Here is a 21,448-nt window from a genome sequence, read left to right on the forward strand (position 1 = left end):
TTTAAAAACAACAAATCTGCAACATTTATGATATATTTTCAGGACTTCTCTAAAAACTTGCATCAGCCAGTAGTGAGCGACACCAAATAATGTTACGAAATGGCTCTTTTAAGTTCCAAATTAAATTACGTGCGAACTCTTTACCAATTTCAATGCTCCGATGCCAAAAATGTTTAAACTTCACACAAAATGTATCATTTTCAGTGCTTCGCTACGTCGTCTTGGTGCGCACCGCAAAGCAGCCGGGCAATTCCACTTCGAGCAGTCGTCGCTCCAAAACCGGCTCAAGTCAGTCACAACCGGTTCGAGAGCCTGAGGTATACCTTTGCTTGTACGGCGACTCCTTCGACACAGGTCGTCGCCTGCTTATGAAGAAACCAGCCCAAACCCCGGAATCGCCTACCAGGAGTAACGCCTCGAAACCACTGTTTCGACCTGGACAAGTGAGGAACTTTGTGTGACGTTTACGCAGTGTTGTAATGACTTTTGTGCACTAACTAAGTCACTTTTTTCAAAAGACTTAACTTGGACTTATGTCTTTTGGTTAAATGGCTTGACTTAAGTCATTGAGTCAAATGACTTTGGTTAAAATTAAGTGTCTTTAGTTAACATTTGTTGTAAAATTAAATTATTTATCTCAATTGTTGGACGTAAAACGATTTTTGCTACATGTTGTTATATCTTATTTTTTGATGACTTATTTCTCCTCATCAAACGAGTTTACCAGGTTTAAAGGTTTATCTTTTTATTTAAACATTAGTGATTTGACTTAGGAATTGCTCTTATAATGACTTGACTGGGCTTGACTTGTTATTTTTTGAAGCGACTTGTCTTGGATTCAGGTTATGTGACAAATTACTTGACTGAGACTTAAGTCAATTCAAAATGACTTGTTTACAACATTGCTGAACAATGTCCCAAGTTTCACCAACCCACGACTTCCAATCTATATGTTCATCATTCGACAGCTTTCAGTGCTTCCAAAAATCACCTCTCATTTTGCTCGCAGCTCGACAAGTTCGAGATCGAAGCGGTGTCGGTCGGCGAACTCACCAAGTGCGTCATCAGCTGCGCGATGACGTCACAAAGCAGTACGTCACAGCCTCCCTGGCTCTGCGAGGAGATTGTGATTCGAGAGGCGGACGGCGCCAGCAACGAATACGTTTTTCCGTGCAAAAAGTAAAGACAGATTTTAAGGGATTGTGTTTAATGGCGCCAATTGCATCGCCTAGGATTATTTAGTAGCCTTGGGTTTTGAGTTTTATGTACTTAAATTTATTCACATTTTTTTTTTTTTTTTTTAGTAAATTTTTTTTAAATTTATTTACAAAAAGTAATGACAGTTTTTTTTATGTGAAATGTGTTTTATGACGGCACTTTAATCAGTTAGGATTAATTTTGGTTTCGGAAACGATTTTAACCTGAAAATTGCCTTGTATGGCCTTGTATAGTTCTGATTTTTTAGTACGGTTTGTTATCTTGTGTTCTTTTTTATGTTTTTTTGTTGTTGTTTACAAAGATGCAGGAAAATTAATTGAATCTTTAATCTTTTGGGCACAGACAACCACATTTCATCTACATCAGTGTTTTGCAGCCTTTTGTGCCTCATGCAACACTCGTGCCAATATAGCTAATATTGTAGAACACCAATCGAAAGTTTACAATAATGCATTCGATTTAGAATAAACCACACGCGAACTTTTATTCACTTCCAGTTTTTATGAGTGTGATATCTGGGCCTGTTTGAATGAGCACAAAGTTGACATTTTGCCGAAAATAATTAACTGTTTTTTTGTTACCATTTTTTATTACTGTTAACCATGGCTTTTAAATTAATCAGGTTCTGCAAGCTTTTAACAAACTTTGCAATTCAGCAAACGTTTTATCCGCTCATTTTTTGATCAGTAATTCTTATCCACCCATTTTAAGCAGCACCAACACTTTATACCAGTGGTTTTTAAACTTTTTCAGCTTGCGGCACACTAAAAAATCGTAACTATTTCGCGGCACACTTTTAACAGGACAACAAAAGAGTAATTTTACAATCGCCCTTAACACACGACAAACTATATTCAAATGTCTCAACATTATTAATTCGTAGTCAATAGTGCGAATTTAAGTCTAAAATGCTTGCGTGTATGCTTGTTGGGAATACAAATACTCTCTTTTCTGAAATTACAAAAAGTTTCGCAACACAGTTGACACGCTACAGTTTGAGGCACACTACAGTTTGGGAATCACTGCTTTATGCACTTATATTTCAAAGGGAAATGTTACTTTTTCAGGTGGCTGGGATCCGGAAAACCTGGGGCCAAGAATCAATTGACACTTGAACTCGGACAGAAACGAGAAGTGAAGAGAAAACAGAGTGACGCGACCGAGTACGGAGGTGAGTGAAAAAAATACTCATAAAAAGGTAAATCTCATAAATATATACTTGAGTCTAATCTTGGCCGTATTTGTCTGATTCTTAGCAGGCTAATCAGGTGGCACTGTATATAAAGACAATTTGTATCGAATTCTCGACAAGCTTCGCACAACCGTGCTTCATCAGGTCAAAGTATACCTTTTCACATGTTCTTCTAAAAATCTAATATGTCTTTTTCAATTTTTTCTGAAAGGTCCAAATTGTAAATAATAACATTATTATCTACAGTACAACCTTCACTGATGCGCAGATTTTTAGTTCTGCAGAGTCATATACATTGCATTTTACATATATTTTCAGCATTCTAATTTAATGAGAAACTTGAATAATATTATCTTAGTAGATGGCCGTTTTTATCTAGTTCTATAGAGGAATAAGGTGACACTGTAAAAATATAAATTGTGTTCAATTTTTCGACAAGATTTCATCAGTGAAGTACGGTTGTGCGAAAGCTTGTTGAGTATTCAATACAATTTGTCTTTATACAGTGTCACTTTATTCCCTTATTCAATATTTTACTAAAATATGAGCCGCCCCTTGCTTCAAAAAAGGATTTAACTTTCCACAGATGGCGATTGGAAAATTTCTCTCACCACTGGGTCGCAAGAGGGCGCTGGCACGACGGCCAACGTCATGTTCGTCGCCTGTGGCAACGACGGAATCACCTCCGGTCCGGTGTTGCTAGGCAACGGGTCCGATGGTCTGTTCGAAGTGGGCACCACAGAACGGTTTAAGGTAAAAACGAAAAAAAATAGCGTTATAATTCGGTTTTATAAAATCGGATCGGAGCCGATACCCCATGCCAAACAGAAGTATTGGTACTCGACCTATATGTTACTATACTAGTATTGGTGATTTTAGCAATTATTTGCGACTCAATGCTTCGAATTTTAACTTAAAATGTGTATTTATAAAAAAAAAATTGAAAAAAACAAACAAAAATAGTAAGTTATCAACAGATTATACTTTAGTGTTCAACGTCAAAGCACATTTCGGCGTGGTAACCTGGTCAAATAACTCGAACGTTTCAATTTGGTCTGTTTTGCTTGTTTGAGCATAGTAATGACGTCATTGGGGATCGGAGCGGATCGCGGTACTTTTGTCCAAAATATCAGTCTAGGTGTCCCAATAAAATGTCGGTATCCGCCATCCTCAATTACAACACATAGAGAATAAGAGTAGCGTCGAACAGGCTGAAGAAACAAAAAACTTACAAATTCAACTTTGTTGAACCCGACATAATTTTGAACATCCAACGCTATATGTTAGACATGCACTTTTCTACACTTGTCACCAACATGCTTTGCCGTTAGATTTTGTATGTTACCTTATTTTCTTTTAAAACTAAAAAAACTTGATAATGAATTGTAAAGACAAAAAAGGTCGAGTAGATCGACATTATCTTGATTAAGACGTTTCGATACGAGCTTGGATTTAATGTCATTAAAATGTAATTTAAGTTAAGATGATACAAGATCGTATGGAAACGTTTTATTTAAGATGATATCGATCTACTCGACTATTTCGGCTTTGCAATTCATTATTAGGCTACATTATAGATCCGTGCATAGTATAACCAAATAAAAAAATCATAATTGCTATTAAAACTTTTTTTTAAATACTGCAACCTGAAGGTCAATCTAGCCAAGGTGAGTGACCTTCAGAAAATCCGGATCAGCCACGACTCGACCGGCGGCGACCCCTCGTGGTACGTCGACAAGGTCAAGCTCAAGGACGCCAACAGTGACGTCACGCATACGCTGGACGTGCAGAAGTGGCTATCGCTGACCACCGAGCCCTATCAGATGGCCCTGGAGATTCCGATTCCGAAACCCGGCCAAGAACTTATGCCAGGTTAGGTTGTGTTTGTGTTTATCTTAAGACTTTAAACAGGTTTTGATTTATTTCGAATTGCTTAAATTTAATTATTTCTGTGTTTTGATTGAAGAGTTTAACACCGTGAGATCTCTGTTATCTCCGAGTTTTACAGCAAAATTCGAAAATATGTTTTGAGAACCGAGAAACAGAATTTGTTTAAAGTTTCATTAATCTCCTTACACATTCAATTTTTTCTAATTTTTATACCAAATAGAACAGTTGCACTTCTAAAAAGATCAACAAATATATGTAGGATTTTCGTTTTTTGATTCTCTTTCAATTAACGAAAGAACGACTATTCTAACGTAATACTATGTCAAATATGGTTTGGAATTTTTAAAAAGCGAGTATATGTAGTAAATTCCCGAGTAAGATGGCGTTTATTAAAACCGAGTCAAGCAAAGTGACTTTAGCGCTTGAATGGCAGTTTGCTCTAGGATTGCAGGAATACCGATAACCTATCTAATCATAGCTCTTCAATACCATACAGATATAGGTAGCATATCTAAACGTTTCAAATAATTTTACACGAGTAAGAAATAATTTAGGCATTTTTAAACCTTCAGATATCCTGACTCCTTCTGTATGGTCTTAAATAATCACCTACGTCAACTACAACTTTCAGCCATTACGTTTCGAAATGGTAGCCCTGTATTATTTTGCGGTCAGGAAGCGGCTGACTTTGATGACCTAACGGTCTTTCGCTGCTCCCTGGGAATTTACTTCCCTAACAATAAACATATCTATCTATCTATTAAAAGGCAATGTACTCCAGGACTATGTAAGAAATATAATCTTAAACGTATAGCAATACAATTAACCGTCATTTCTCGCAGTTCTGATGTACAAAGTACTTGTGTACACCGGGAGCATACTTGGAAGTGACACCGAAGCAAACGTCTACATCACTATCTTCGGGGAGAAGGGCGACACCGGGCGGCGACCGCTGCACAGATCGCTTAACAACACCGTCAAGTTCCAGGAGTCGCAGGTTCGATTCCCCGCCCGATATAGCATTGCCAAAAACAGTGTAACGTGCCAAGTTTGTTCAGCGAGCGTTGTTGGAAAGATGTAAAGTAACATTTTTTTACACCTAACAGTAAAAATGTATATAAAAAAGCAAAAAAGTCAACTTATATGTAAAAATGTAAGTTAACCCACAGTTTAAAAAAGTAAAGTCAACCAGTCAATAAAATGAGGTTTGAACAGATATTCAATGTGGTTTTGATTAAACAATATGATAATATATAGTTTAGACATGCGCATTTTAAAGTTATTTTTGCAGATCGACATCTTTGAAGTGGAAGCTGTCCAGTTGGGAGACCTCACTAAAATCGAGATTGGACACGACGGCGTTGGCCCTGGTAAGTCGGAAATGACTACCTTTTTCATTGTTTAAGACTTAATTGGTTGTTAGGGATATCCCATACTTGATATTATATATATATATTGTTTTCTTCATCCGATCCGGCAGAAATGATGGTATAACAATGCCTATACAAGCAAAAAACACATTAAAAAAACGTTGAAAATGACATTAAAAACGTTGAAAAGTATTTTTTGAGACAACATTTGCTATATCATTAACATTTTAGGTACCTCACAGTTGTCAACCAACGCGTTTTCGATGAATTAGCTTTGGACGTAGATCATCTGTATATAAATAAAAAAAAATTGGTGTGGGATCGGTACCAATACCACCCTTCTATCGTACTAGTACCTATACCTATCGGGCATCCAATAGTAGTTAGCATGGAATCGTTGGTCATAAAGCAACTTCCGAGGGGCTAGATCACAGATGTTATTAAACACATATGTTTGTATGTGTCTTTCATTCATTAGTTAGCATGGACTTTTGGTGTAGTTCAATATGACTTACATTATAGTTCAACGTCCGCTTTTCAGGTAGCGGATGGTTCCTTCACAAAGTCCTCATCAAAGAAACCGAGATCTCTCCTAGAGACTACATCTTCTTCTGCAATAGGTAAAGCTAAAAGTGTTTTTTTACACCTATGTTTTCAGTTTTGACTAGGTTGGTGAGATCCGGAGTCAAACACAACCCAATCCTGTTTTACTCAAAGTATTCTTTAACTCAAATCTGAGTCCTACGACCAAGTTGTAGACTTCGGTTAAAATTTACCTATTCCGTACTCCGGTCGAATTTACCTATAAGTCCCGAGTCCGGGCCCGACTACGCATCCCTACTTCAAACAGATAACTCAACCCGTTAAATAACTCAATAATTTCAATAAAAAGGTGTTTTTACATTATCAAATTGGCGAAGTTTTAACTCCAGAACAAAACAGACGTGTCATTTATACTTTTATATCGACGTCTAGACCTAATTAGAGTAACGTTGATATGCTTTGCGTTATACACAGGTGGCTGGACGACGGCCAAGATGACGGAAAAATCGAACGGGTGATCAATGTCGAACGTGAGTGTAGTCGTAGACGCTAACCTCGATTTAACCGCATCTGGTTGCGGTAAGCCTAATGTGAACGATTGGTTTGTGCAGAGTTTAGGCAGGATGAAGGTTTGCGAAAAAGAGATGCGAGCAGTTTTATGCGTTGTTTATATGTCGTCTTTTCTTTTTGAGGCTTACTATTCGTTTGCGAAGATTATCTTGACAGGTATAGTTAGAGGTTGGTTAAAAATGGCAGTAAAGCTTTTGTACGGCGCCGACTTAAGCTCGGTATATGGAGAAAATGATCACGTGTAAAATATCTGTCTAAAGCGCAAACCACAAAGTTATTTACGTGAGATCACGTCACGAAAGGTTGACTGGTTCAAAAAGGTTCCGTCAATCCGGCGTCCCACCCTTTTAATAAACTTATTTGTAGCTCGCTATAGTTTTTGAACCATTGGTGTAAGGGAAAGCCAAAAGTGAGAGAAACCCCAGCATTTCCACACTACCTATGATCCTATCAATAAATATGCTGTTGCTACCTGGCAGAGTATACTAAAAATTTGTTTGTCTAACGTTTAGGCTAACTGTTTAGAAAGCCTTCATCAGGGAATGACATACATGGCCAACCGGATTCTATTATCCTTCATAGTTTCGTTCATTGTTATAAATTAATATTAATTTATGTAGGAAGATGCTGGCATTGAAAGTTAGACCACGGCTTCAATTTTTGATGTTTACTATTGGTTTGAGTTATCCTAGCAGGGATAGTGTAAACACAAATCCGTCTGTTTTAGCTCACGCTTGAAACTTCTTAACACTAAAGTTTGGCCTTAACACCTGTATTTGACAGTCTCGCTGTAAACCACCTTAAAATTGAAATAAAGACAACTTTTTTTCCAACGCATTATAAGATATAACTTATAGTTCGACACCTGAGAGTATAGAATTAATTTCAACGCACAAGTAATGTTTTTTTGCGTTTGGTTTAGCATCATATCTATTGTACCTTAAATTAATAAATTTATCCCGGATGGGCGATTTGTTAGAGGTGAAATAGGCAGATGTGCTTTTAATTTAATCTAGTTTGCCTGTTTGAGAAATTTACTATTGGATAGTTCCTAAGTTATCCTAACAAGGATTACAGCACACAACCGGCCATTTTAGAGCACGCCGCTTTTATTTCTTCGCATCCCGTCGCCGGATCCTCGGCCTCTTCCACCCCCAGTAACCACGGCAACCGCAAGCGCGGCAAAAGAGTCCTCATCCATCCTTCCTCGGAAGACGCCATCTACCCAAAGTCCTCTTCCTACGCCTCTTCGGCTCAGGCTGGGAGCAGGACTTCCGGGAGCGGCGTCATCGCAAACAGCGACCCCACGTGGAAGCGGAGGATTCATCGGCCCGGAATTCCCCGGTACCGGAGAAGCGCCACCTACCGGAACTCTCGCTTCCTCCTGAAGAAGCGATTTTCCTCCTCACTGAGAACGCGCATCCTAAACTCCGAGGGATCGGAGGAGCGACGCGAAACCTCCACCACCTCATCCTCGGAGAACCAGCTCCCATCCACGACCCCGTCCTCTCCCCTCCGGGATCTGGTCCCCGAGTTTTACCACCACCATAAGGAGGACCTCTCTCCTCCTGTGTTCCAAAACTCCGACGCGTCCTCCCGTCCATCTCCGACCGTGAGGACGATCCGAGGCGACGCGCTCCGCAACGCGAACAAACACCTCCTCCTCCTCCATGTTCCGAGTCCTCCTCTCGCTAGTGAGAAGAGCTAGGTTCATTTGCGACTAACATCCAGCTACAGAGTACTGCCATTAACACGGGATGCTGCCTTACGCAAAACAAACACCAAAAACCAACTGAAGCCGAATCACTGCCGATTAATCAAAGTTGTTGTCCGGAAGGTTGCTGATCTCCACTTGATTCTGTATTGTTATGATGCTGCTACTTTTCTAGAGGGCTTGCTTTAAAGGTCGATGACTCACTTGTAAAAGAATCGTGCATCTCAGGTAGCGAAAGTTCGAAAAACGTGGCGTAGCTGCATCGAGTATCGCGTTAGAAACGATTGATTTGAAGCTGCTGTAGTCTAGCTCTATAGTGTATTGTAAAGTTAAGTATTTAAACCGAAATCTGGTAGACGTTTTTATCGCGTTTCGTTTTGTCCCAACATTTATTGGCATGATAATTTCGGAAATATTGTATTGCGCTGTTAGTTTTAGTTTTATTTTAGCTGGTCAGTAAACGTAGAGCATGAGGCGTTATGCGCTGCTATTTAGACTAGACTGTAATTGTTGCCAGGAAGGTTTGCTTTAGCTTTAGACAGTAATTTGCGAATCAGTTTTGTTTGGCGATGGCAATCGCATTTTGTCATTCTTGATTTTACGTACGGATATTAATGGCTGTCAAGCATGTGTACGTGACATAGGAATGCAAGGAAAAATGCAAGAAAGATTGATTGTATATAGATGCATATTGTTGACAAAACTAACCTTTAGATTATTATTGATTTCAGGAGTCTGTTTTGATCTTGTGTGTGTAATTATAAGCGTTGCCAATTATTACTATTAATTAGTTGTATCTCTAAAACCACAAAAGTGGAAATTTCGTCTATTACGTCAATCTAAACTTATATATTTTGCTTGTAGCACCCGATGAATCCGAGTCCCAAGATATGTCTACAGGTGAATATCGCCGTGTTTTTTACATGTTTTCAAAGTAAAGTAGTAGGTTATTAATAATACCCCAGGCAATGCTGCAATTATAGCTAATAAATTGGATTTTGGCTGACAACAACAAGTTTCTACTTAACGTTGCACCTATTTACGCATTGAAAGTTAATTGTACTGGCGGAAGGGGTCCACGGACTAGTGTTAGACTTCCACGAAGGCTTGGAATCTTAGTGTATAATTAAAAAAAAAGAGTGATTTTTTAAAATAAATGAGTTTATAGCTTTGCCATCTTCAGCTTTGCCAGTTTCATATTTGCACATAAGTACGACAAGAACAGCAAGTTTTTTAAAGTTTACCTGTGTGATAATGTCATCTCTAAAACACTTTGTGTCTACCCTTGTTTCTAACGCAAACGAAAAGCGTTTTTAGGGTCTGTGTTATAAAAAATGTTTAAAAAAAACCTGTTCTAACTAAAACTCGTTCAAACACGAGATTCAAGCTCATTTTGTCCAAAATACTGAAGTCAAGCCATTAAAAACAATGACTTAAGTGCATTTAAGTCAAGTCACCCTTAAATCAAGTCCAAGTCATTACAACACTGCATTTTAGTTGAAATAAACTGCTAAATTTGTGCTGTTGTTAGAGGGCGAATACAAGGTGTACCTGACCACCAGCGCCGACTCCAGTGAGGAGCCCTGTCCTCCAGACGCCAACATAACAATGGTCATGTACGGAGAGGACGGCAAAACCGGCCAGATCCTGCTGCAACCGGTTCCCAGCCGCGAAGGCGACAGAGTCGACACGCCAAAACACGCCGCCCTGTTTAAGCCGGGACACACCGACGAGTTTAAGGTGCTGAAATCCTTTTTATAACTAGCAAAGCCATTTGTATTCGTTGATGCTAATTTGCGTATGATATTTGCTTCACAAAACAAAGCAATTATTCGTTCGACCTATTTTTTGGATAATGTAGACTTGGTTAACGATATGGACTCCCAGTGAATGCGCTAATTTGATTTTTAGGGCGTTTCGTTGTTTTGTTTACTGTTTTTAATTGCAGACTGTTTGTTTTACCGTTATTTTTTTCTTTTTTGGCTTCAATTTTTGTGCGTGTCACCAACTCGCGAAACCTTGCAGTGACAAACTCGCCGCGCCCTTCAAAGAATATCCCAAAGCGAATAAAGTCCGTAGAAAGTTCACAAATATGCCAATTGCGGACAAGGAAATAAGTGCCTGTAATTTGCGATTGTGAGTAAATCAAAAAAAATCTCACATAGTCGCCATCTTATGCAATATTAACTTCTATAATTGGGAATCTCAAGATCGAAATGTCCTTAAAGCAAACGTTGACTGTTACGCATTCACATTGCATAGGTGTGTGAGCTGTGAGAAGGTTGAGTTATTAACGTTAAGTTGTTGCCTCCTCAGATCGATGTCCCAGAGATCGGGCCGATCTACAAGATGCGCCTTTCGCTCAACGAGGACTGCGTTTGGCAGGGGATCTACCTCGAGAAGATAATACTTGAAAAGGTCTCAACGAAAAATCAGCTCGTCTTCTTGTGCAACAGGTAACGAAAGTCGACGCGAGCTTTATTTTACGAATGACTTGCACTTTAAAGTTCCTGCTTGCCTTTTATCTTTCTGGAAATCTCAAAAAATAGAACAAACATTGGGTACGCTATGCACGTATTTGTAATGCAGCCTGATAATAAATTGCAAAGCCAAGAAGGTCGAGCCAAGATCACCCTTTTTGGCTTTGCAATTTATTAGCAAAAACAAACATTTACTGAATTTGACATATACCGTCTCTTATTACATGTGTTAGCGAAGTTTTAACAACATTTCTATTGCTGTATACACGTAAAAACATATTAATAAGTTAGGCCTCGAGAAACCTGTCGACATCTATTAAAAATATGCCCGTTTGTTTCCTTTATTTTGAAGTTTGAACTTCCTGTTCAGGGATAGGTAGTATACTGTTTGTGTTTTAAATAACGTTGTTTAAAGGTGGCTGTCATCAGTCGAAGACGACCAAGAAACTATTCGGGAATTCCCCATTCTCAAAGATGACGAGCCAAGTTTGCCAGGTAAACAATGAAAGTAAAGGATCAGACGGTCGGTTGGAAAACTAAGTCAGTCGAAACATTTAAGTCTTTTAGACAAATGTCTGGACTTTGCTTAAGTCTTTGCTTATAACAAATGACTTAGGTTGAAATAAGGTATTTTCATTGAGCATTTTTTTCCAAAAAAATCTTTATTTATCTTAATTTTTCCACGTATACCAATTTACTTGTTATATGTCGGGTTTTCGCTATTTTTAGATGAGTAATATCTCACCTGCTAATGGATCAGACGACTTTACCAATTTTAATAGTTCAAGGTTTAATTGTAATCACTAGGACTTGACTTGGAGATGACTCGCTCTAATTATGACTTGACTGGGACTTCGGCAACTGATTACTTTGGACTTGGTTTTTACTTGGCATTTATTTAGAAATATTTTACTTGGACTTTTTAAAATGACTTTTTTAAAACTAAAAAGATCCTTACAGGTAAAGCGCTCGTTAATGCACAAGAAAACACCTTTTTAGGGAAGAAACGCTATTAGAAACGTGAAGCAAAATATTTGGTTTATACCCGACAAAGTTTTGAAACTTCTTAAGCGCACGATTGCCTTGTATTCCAGAAATTCAAATCTAGCAAATCCGTGGCAAATTCCAAACCCCCTGAATTTTTCTTTCAGTTCACACCTACTTCATCAGCGCCACGACCGGGGACCGTCCCGGCGCCGCAACCGACGCCAACGTCTACGTCACAATTCGTGGGGAGAGGGGAGACACCGGGCTGAGAAGGCTCGACCACAATCGAATCGACGCCTGGCCCTTCCAGGTTAAACAATTCTTAAACTAACGATGGGAAGAGAGCGATTGTCTACCTGACGACAGCATTAAAACAGCGACCGTTACGATAGCAACTTTACTGGGCGGTCAGAATTAAGACATGCTCACAATGTCGCAGTTTGTAGCAGTTCCTTCAAGATATTACTCACAATTTAGAAATAAAAGTGGCATGATAACTTGATTGAGGACTCTCATTTTAACGGCAAGTTTTTGTTGTTTTTAAGCCCCTTTTGGTTTCATCTTTTACTCAGTATACTTGCTACGCAGCGTATGGTGTGCGTGCGCCTGGCCAGTTTTTGTTGTTGTTGTATTTTATAAAGGATTTTGGCTAAAATTGTTAGGTGAACAATAGGAAAAGTATAGTGATGTAACACCTGCGGCTGTCGCTGCTTTTTAATCAAATTAACGTTTATTTCCATTCTAGTATCAACAGGAACATTTGTCTTCGTATAAACCTGACAAGCCTTATTATTTTAGCCTTGCATATACTTTAAACTCCGTCCCGCTGTTTAATGTCGCCGCCAGCTTCAATGAACTTATTTGGATTCGTGATTTTTCAGCGCGGTAAAACGTCGTCGTTTAGTCTGGAAGCTGTCGACTTAGGAAGATTGCAGGAGATCGTAGTGAGCCACGACGGTCGCGGATACGGTAAGACCCGACTAAATAAAAACTAACTAAGACGGATGAGCTTAATAGCGAGGATTTTTTTGTGTTAAACATTTTAGTTGAAAAATATTCTGTTACTACCAGGCATATTATATACTAAAAATAAGTACTGGTTTTTATTTGTTTGTGCAACGTTTCGGCTATCTATTCAGAAAGCCTTCGTCAGGGAATGACGCACACGGCCAACAAAATGCAAAGTAAAATGATGCAAAAAAAGGAGATAAAATGCGCCAAACAACAAAACGCTGGACAAACAGATAAATACCAGAAGAATTTATTTTTAGAATTTTTATTAACGAATGCTTAGTTTTGATAAGCACCTTAAACACCGTACCCTGCTATATTACGTTGCGTATGATATTTTGATTAACGAGTTTAGCAAATGGAGTTAAGCTACGAACCATCAAACTCGTCACTCGCAAGTGACGTCACCTTTATTTATGACGTCACCTTTATTTATGACGCCACACTTATTCATGACGTCACCAATTCATTGGAATAGGCTCCGGTTGGTTTCTGGACAAGGTCACGGTTCGCGAGCACGAGTTCGGCTCTCACGAGTGGGTCTTCCCCTGTCACATGTGGCTCGACGACCACGTGGCCGACCTCAAGACCGTGCGCCGCCTAGCGGCCTTGGGAACCTGTGACGTCACGACCGGCGAGGACGAGCTCCTGAAGCTAAAGGCGCCACCTAGCAGGGAAACTTCAGAAGACGAAGGTAACTAGTTCTGTGCTTGCAAGTTTGATTTGGTTTTCTCATGCTAGTCTGGACTACAAACACATAATGACAAGTAGATTGCACAGTGGAAACACAGATTACTGTGCTAACAACTGTTAATGTGTGTTAACAACTATGATACAACTGTGATCTGAAACCTGCAGTAATCGTTGATGAAAAGGCAGCTTCAGAAGGGCTATTTCTCAGTTGTTGAACACATATGTGTGTGCATCTTTCATTGAATAATGATATGGTACTGAGATCCCCTTTTTTGACGATTTCAGATGACGCTGAAGAGTATGACGTCACGGTGTCGGTGGACGAGGTCATGACCCAGGGTAACGGGACCGCGTCACTTCTGTGTTACGTGGAGGGTGCAGGGGGTGAACACGGCCCCATACCCCTCGGCGATTGGACCCCGGGTGGCAAAAAGGAATTCAAATCCAGGATGAAGTTTGGCGAAGTCGGAGAGATTTTTAAACTGAGGTTTGTGCTTACAACGAGAATAAAATCCTCCTTTCATGTATTTCAAACAACTACAATTTCAAATAATCCCCTAAATCAGTAATTTTTAACCTTGCATGGCTCCTGTCGGCCCTCAAAACTAATAAATATATTTTCATCGCCCCGACTGGAATTTTTGTCGAATATTCAACTGAAATGTCACTATAAATGGAACCGGAACAACAAAATCAACTTAAAACATGTAGGAAAATGTCATTTGATATAATGGCCTCGAATCGTACACAAAAACAGCTGTATCAAAAAGCTTATCAATGGAGCGAAAAATAAGATTCCTAAAAATTCCCCAATAACTATCGGAACCCTTGCACATTAGAAATGGCACACCAGGGCGCCGCAGCGATAGTTTAAAATGACTTATGTTTCATTATAAGGGCATATTTTTTGAAATCCAAAACCATTGGCAGCAGGTTTCTGCTTGTCGGTCACTGTTTCGCTAACGCTTATAGAAACAATAAAAATCAAAGTTTTTTTAAAACCCGACTAAAACCAGGATCAGGCATTTTTAAAGGAATTTACGCCAAAGTTTTCTTCTGACAGCCTGTTTTGTTTTTAAACGTTTTACCTTATCTGTACTTTATGTTTTTGACTTTTTTATTAATTTTATTGTTACTTTGCTATGCATGTGTAATTTACTTCACTTAAAAGAACTGACGTTGCCAGTATAGGCGAAATATATATTCCTTCAAAAAGTCTGATCCTGGTTTTACTCTGGTTTTTAAACTTTGAGTTTTTTTTATCCACAATCTACAACAGAAACTTCTATTTGTCTAAAATATCTCAGTTTAGTACACCGAAAATCTTTCGCAGACTTGTCGAATCTGTCGATTAATGATGCAAGCAGGGCAGGCTAGAAAAACAACTAGCCTGCAGCGAGGTTCGAACTCACGACCTCCGGTCATAACGAGACTGTCGCCCTAACAACTCAGCTATACAAGCTCAGAGAGGAGCGAGTCTACAAATATTATTTCCGTTTACCTTGAACACAGGACGCCATTTAACCAGTGGCAATGTTTCGTTCCAGAGTCGAAATGCAGGATTCCGACAAGGACTTTAACCTGCTGCTGCATGACGTCACGCTGCACAATATCCGCACGGAGGAGCAGTTGAGCTTCGCCTTCCACCGAAGGTTCCGGACATCGAACGGTTCCACGGCCAAGGAACTGCCGGCCCTGAGATGCACCAAACCCTTTAAGAGCCGTAAGTCTGCCTTGTTAATACGGTTGAAAAGTTTAAAGCAGGGGTGTCCAACTTAAGCATGCCGGCGTGCCAATTTTTATCCTATAACTTCTTCCCGTGCCAAAGTTTCGTAACCGAACCAGTTCTTTTTAATCACAAAAGCGTTTTTTTACCAAAAATAAGAACGTTTATTTAAACTTAAAAAAAAACTGTCTAGTAAAAAGTGTCTCTCGGTGAGCTGACTTCTTGTTTCTTCACACCAAGCTATATAATATTGTGTGAATGCTAGCCTCCACACAGTATAATGCTACTATATCAAAAGTAATTGTTGGTTGTCGTGATTGCCGCGATTGTTTTATATTGTGAACAAACAATGGCAATTGGCTGTATAACAAACTTAGTATTTTCTACAATTGGCTGAATAACAAATTGAGCTTTTTGGCAATTGGCTAAATAACAATTTTAGTATTTTTTGGGCTTGCGTGCCATTTTTTATTAGGTCGCGTGACACATTTGGCACGCGTGCCGCTTGTTGGACACCCCTGGTTTAAAGCGTTCATATTTGTATTAACTGCTGAAACGAAATGAAAGCTGTGCGGATAAAAGCGGCTTGGTTAAACGTCTATAGAAGGGTTGTTTTGCGGCTTGGTTAAATTGAACAAGTGAGGGGAATCATAGCTTTGTGTTTGTGCTATTCAGAGCGATTTATTAAAGTTTAATTCTACAGCCGTAAAACAACCCTTCTATAGACGTGTTGATTTTTCTTTTCTGAACACCGTGCAAAGTTTTACCGGGGCGCCGTTTTCCGTGCTTCTCAGGAATTCAAACATTCGCTCCTTTACTTTAACCAGGGGTTCTTAAACTCTTTTCTACCGCAGACCCCTAAAAAATATTTTTGCTTTGCTTGGACCAGTGTAGGCAAGGGATTTCAACAGATTACGTCATTAATTGATGTAACAATACAAATATACTTCGAAAAACTACTGTTTCCGGTTCAAAAAATGTAAACCCACAATGGAGTCTAAATATACATTCAGTGCATTTTATTTCAACATTTTTTTTGTGAAAAACTAATTACTTTTCAATATGCACTCATATTTGAATTAGGGCTTCATGGACCCCCTAAGCTAGTTCACGTGCCCCCAAGGGGTCCATGGACCTCAGGTTTAAAAACCACTAACTTAAATAGAAATTCTGCTTTTTTTGACAATTGCAAGCGCATAAAACCTACTGTATTCTTTCTACAGTGATTACTTACATAGTGGACGTGAACATGTCGCCGAGCAACCTGGAAGTCGGATCGGAGGGCAGATTGTGCGTGAAGCTCCAGGGATCTGGAGGATCTTCGGGATTCCGAACTCTCTTCAACAGGTTGGAAACAATTCTTGTGTAGGGTTTCAGATTAAATTTTTTGTCGGTTCATCTGTCAAATAAGCTGTTAAATTCATCTTTTTTACCACGAAATTTTGCGGTGTCTTAATGCGAAGGACCAGTTGTGACTTATTTACCAGCCAGCACGACACGTGGTTAAACATTGATTTAAAAAAAAAGTCGAACACAATAGGTCTAGGGTTGCCGAACCAGTCAAAGTCATGCGCATTTGGCCGCAGTGAAAATAAATCTGGCCGTAATAGCAATAAAAAAATATGATGCACCGCTTCGAAAAACAATCAATCAGCAAGGTTTAAAACTTTTCGTCGTACAAATGAGTGGCATTGTCGGCGGCTTGGCTTCGTCCATGTTAGTTGGATTATTTTATTTATTTATTTAATATTTTGCTATTTTTTACTTTATATTTGTACAAATAAACTGATGATGCCAAACAAAGTCTTGCTGCAGAGTTTCATGAAAAAAAAATTATGAATATATCAGACTCCCGGAATTGCAAGGAGAACCCCATTTTTTTCTCATACCGTTGTCCTGTTTTTTTTTTAATTTTTTACTCTTTATTTGTAAGGATGAACTGATGATGGCATTCATATGTACGGCAAAATATGCATTTCTTTTAAAAGTTTTAGACCTTGCTGACCGATTGTCGTTCGAAGCGGTGCGCTTCTCAAGCTATTAAAAACTCTTAGAACTTTTATCGTCGGCATTGTGTGTTCTGTTGGAGGGCAAGATTCTGTTGTGGATACACATACTAATGTTGCCCTGTTTCTTAACGTTTTTTTACCTGAAACCAGCACTGGTAAAAATTCAGCAAAGGCCCTGATACAAAAGTTCGCAGTTTTTGTTCAGAACACCTTATACAAATATTTTGAAACCTCTGCAAATACAATGTGCCCAAGAAGAATCTGCTGTTCAAGTTCGAAAAACACTTAAATGTCCGGATAATAACCGCGGGCCTATAGTTGTGTAGCCTTGCCTTACGAAGTCAATGGTCGACATTTAATCAAATTTACGTTCGTACCCTTAACCCTCCCGAGGTAGATGTGAAATGTTGCACAAAAATATTGGTACTTAAAGAAAAAATTTAAAATGACCAATTAGGGTTAAGAATCCTATAACACTAATTGTTTCGTTGCAGGACGAACGGCTTCAAGGCGACCCAGCGCGACGCAGGTTACACTTTCCAGCTTGAAGCTGTTGACTTGGGTGAGCTTACCAAGGCGACCATTGCTTACTACTCGGACGAAGACGCGCAAGAAGGTAAAAAGAATGAAAAAAACAGTTTTTCTATAGGAATGTTGAGTTCGATAAATGCAGTAATTCTTTCGACCGATGGGTCGCCGTTTGATTTGGTTGGGTCGCCGAGTAAAGTAGTTTAATGTGGTTAGATGTATTAAGATTCTAAGAAAGATTTTTTTTTTAATTCCGAAAATTTAGGAGCAATAAGAAGATATGACGCATATTTATCGAAATTGACTTCAATAAAACTACTGTATCGTTTCTTCTTTGTTCACTTTAACCTTGAAAAAGTTCAGTGAAGATAATTAGGTCGCCAAAGCTTCGTTGTTATGCTTGGGTCGCCGCGAAAAAAAACATCATAAGGCTTAAAAATATTGAACCTGTGAAAAACGAAACTGTGCTATTTTGATAGTCGGAAAAACACTTTTAACAATTTTATAACTGATACAATTGCCGAAAGACCGATTTCACAATTGACACAATGCCTGTCACCAACAGTATAATCATTGCGATTTTAATTAGAAATAAACATCAATCTGTTTTGTATATATTTAAAAAAAAAGGCAAACTTTTTTTGTGCAAACAGGAAGCTACGAACGTAAAACACATTTTTCATTTCTACAGAAAGTGCCGTTTACTCGTTTAAGTAGAACTGATCGTTCGGGTATAACGTTTAGAAACTACTCTTAATTTAGTTGCAGGAGGCTGGAAAGTTGACGAGTTGACCGTTCGAGTACCCGAGTTGCCCAACTCATACGCCGGGGAAATTAAACTGGACCCGACCTACTCTGCAACGGTGGGTGCTTTGCAGCAGCTATATGCTTTAGTGCGGCGATGTCGCGCATATTTGATTAGCCGAATAATCTACATTAGTGCTCTTCAACTTTTTTAGTTTGGTGAACCCTTAAAGTTGTTGTGACAAACAACTAAAAAAAGGTAAAACGCGATATGAAAAATAATACCGCGATATGAAAAATAATAATAATACATGTCTCAGAAAGTTATCTCGCAACGATTACATCATCATTGTCTCATAGAAATCGGCAAATGCCTTGTAATATTGATGGTTAAATAAAAGTTTGTGATGCACCCTTGTATACCTTTTTGTATTGGTGCACCCCATGAATATTTTTGTGCACCCCAGGGTGCACCGTGTAGAAGAAGCGCACTGATCTACTTAACAACGTGTAGTGTTTTATAAATTCAAAATAATTTTCCCTAAATTAGAAATTCATAGATAATGGATTAGTCAAATAAGATAACTACAATGTTCTACAATTTATATTTTTCATTTACGTTGAATCTATGACAAATCTAAAACTATGACTAGAGTGATTCCACCTTTAATGATGAATTTGTAATATTGCTAGATAAGCGACTTAGTATGTTTTATCTGTGTGGTAATTTCAGAGGCCGTAAAACGACATTCAATTTAGTTTTACAAAAAATCCTATACGTTGTTGTTCAGCAAATTCAGCTCTTATATTATTCGTTAAAAAAAACAATTACATTTTTTCAGATCGATCATACCTTCAAGCCGATCAAGTCGGTCTCGCGCGTGGAGAAGGAGTTTGACCTTGAAGCCCACGTGGCCAAGAAACCTCCGTTGAACCGCACCTTCAGAAAGTCATCGTCCATCCGTCGACCGACCAACGTCAAGACGCCGGAAAAGGCTTCCACTGGCGAATGGACACTAGCGCTCGTCACTTCTGCCTACGATGAGGTTGGTGAAATATTAGGCAAAGTTTGAGGCCAGAGGTGAGATTCTTCTTCGTTGGGTAAATATACAATTCTTTTGGCCGGTAGGTTTCACACTTTTGGTTTAGTGAAGTTCCAATAATGATAGATTTTAAGTATATGCTGTAATTATCTATTAACAAAATACTCTAATAAATGTATGACGCCATCTTTAGACTGCACTTCCCAGAGGCAATTCCCCATTAAAGGATTTTCACAGTTAACCATTTCGGGACTTCTTTAGATTGAACATCATTTTGCAAAGCTAAACTACACGATCCAAGTTTAGTATGTGGACACCGTTTTTCCAGTACAACACATGGTTTATGTATTGCTTATCTGGAAATTTTCATTCTAATAAAGTTATACTCTCGGAATTTAAAAACCTAATTGCTGTTAAATTGGGTTTTGTTGACTATTTTTCAGCACGGATCCCTAAAATATTTTTGGGTTTGCGTGGACCAAGGGATAACGTCATAAAATAAATAGACTTTAAGGTCATGCCGTTTTTTTGAAATAAAGCACAAAGATTTATGAGGGATTCATGGACCCCCTAAATTAGTCCACGTACCCCAAGGGCTTCCCCAGTTTAAGAACCCGGTTTTAAAACTACGTCACTCTTCGCCACAGGGATCGATATTCAATCGCATCTCGGCGCGGGTGTTCGGCACGCGCGACACCTCGGACGAGTTCGACATCTCCTATGACGTCACAGAGGGTACTGAAGGAGGGGAGAGCGGCCGATCGGAAGCGCCCGACGATTTCCAGACCAGGACGGCACTGGTCCGGATCGAGGAAGACCTGGGCCAGATTTACATGCTCCGGATTTCGCTAAACAAAGAGAGCGCCATACGCGTTTATAAGGTTAGTGTTGCGAAATTGGCCTTTTCGTTATTTTCCTAAAAGAATTTGACAAAGAATTAATACTCGCTCTGAAAAGGTTTATCTAATATAAAAATAGTAACCTGTTGGGTGTCCTATTGGTTAGAAATGTACCGTGTTTACGATAAGCGCCATAGAGAGCGCCATACGCGTTTATAAGGTTGGTGATGCGAAATTGGTATTTTCGTTATTTTTCCTAAAGTATGTTGTTTTAAAAAGGGGTTTAACGAAGAAGTAAACTTCGCTCTGAAAGCCAAACTAAATGCGTAAAATATGAAGATATCTCCTCGCTCTTACACGTAAATAACTACAATGGCTTCAAGTAGAAGCAAATATTCTTTAGACTTTCCTATCTTAGTCAAAGTCATTCAGTCATTCTCAACTATATATATACAGTTACACATTACAACCCCTTTGGGGTCAAAAATGTTAAACACCAAGTCCATACATCGACAATGACTTTGAAACGGAAGCAAATATTCTTTAGACTTTGCTGTCTTGGTCAAAATCAATTTTAATTGCTACCATCCAATGTTTGCATTGTTTTGTTGTTGTTGTTGTTTTTAGATAGTGATGATGCCTTATTTTGTGGCGAAACATAGGACTAGAACTTATTAATGACTGACTTTGACCAAGACAGGAAAGTCCAAAGAATATTTGCTCTGATAGGGTTAGGTCAATCTAATATAAAAAAGTAAACCTGTTGGACGTTTCCATTTGATTGTGTCGTGTTTACAATTAGAGGGTCAATCAAATCAAATGGTTTCCGTCCAATAAGTGCATTTTGGTTCCTAGATAGAAGTGAACCACAGACCGTTTGCTTGGTTCATT

At 38.9% G+C, this 21,448-nt stretch overlaps 1 protein-coding gene across 1 annotated transcript in view; it reads left to right on the forward strand.

Moving 5' to 3' along the window:
• The window catches only part of LOC146157405 (lipoxygenase homology domain-containing protein 1-like), a 54,175-nt gene that overhangs the window by 20,197 nt on the left and 12,530 nt on the right, over positions 1-21,448 (forward strand). The window contains exons 24-46 of the mRNA XM_083388620.1: positions 205-443; positions 1,010-1,179; positions 2,286-2,389; positions 2,997-3,163; positions 4,063-4,282; positions 5,143-5,297; positions 5,592-5,674; positions 6,216-6,290; positions 6,688-6,743; positions 9,362-9,397; positions 10,029-10,237; positions 10,814-10,953; positions 11,393-11,472; positions 12,129-12,274; positions 12,846-12,933; positions 13,454-13,669; positions 13,966-14,155; positions 15,216-15,391; positions 16,618-16,741; positions 17,898-18,019; positions 18,700-18,794; positions 19,518-19,721; positions 20,366-20,599. Coding sequence (XP_083244746.1) covers positions 205-443; positions 1,010-1,179; positions 2,286-2,389; positions 2,997-3,163; positions 4,063-4,282; positions 5,143-5,297; positions 5,592-5,674; positions 6,216-6,290; positions 6,688-6,743; positions 9,362-9,397; positions 10,029-10,237; positions 10,814-10,953; positions 11,393-11,472; positions 12,129-12,274; positions 12,846-12,933; positions 13,454-13,669; positions 13,966-14,155; positions 15,216-15,391; positions 16,618-16,741; positions 17,898-18,019; positions 18,700-18,794; positions 19,518-19,721; positions 20,366-20,599 — 3,329 coding nt within the window. The remainder of the gene's footprint in view (positions 1-204; positions 444-1,009; positions 1,180-2,285; positions 2,390-2,996; positions 3,164-4,062; positions 4,283-5,142; positions 5,298-5,591; positions 5,675-6,215; positions 6,291-6,687; positions 6,744-9,361; positions 9,398-10,028; positions 10,238-10,813; positions 10,954-11,392; positions 11,473-12,128; positions 12,275-12,845; positions 12,934-13,453; positions 13,670-13,965; positions 14,156-15,215; positions 15,392-16,617; positions 16,742-17,897; positions 18,020-18,699; positions 18,795-19,517; positions 19,722-20,365; positions 20,600-21,448) is intronic.

The sequence above is a fragment of the Ascidiella aspersa genome, chromosome 4, assembly GCF_963924565.1.
Source record: "Ascidiella aspersa chromosome 4, kaAscAspe10.2, whole genome shotgun sequence".
Taxonomy (NCBI): domain Eukaryota; kingdom Metazoa; phylum Chordata; class Ascidiacea; order Phlebobranchia; family Ascidiidae; genus Ascidiella; species Ascidiella aspersa.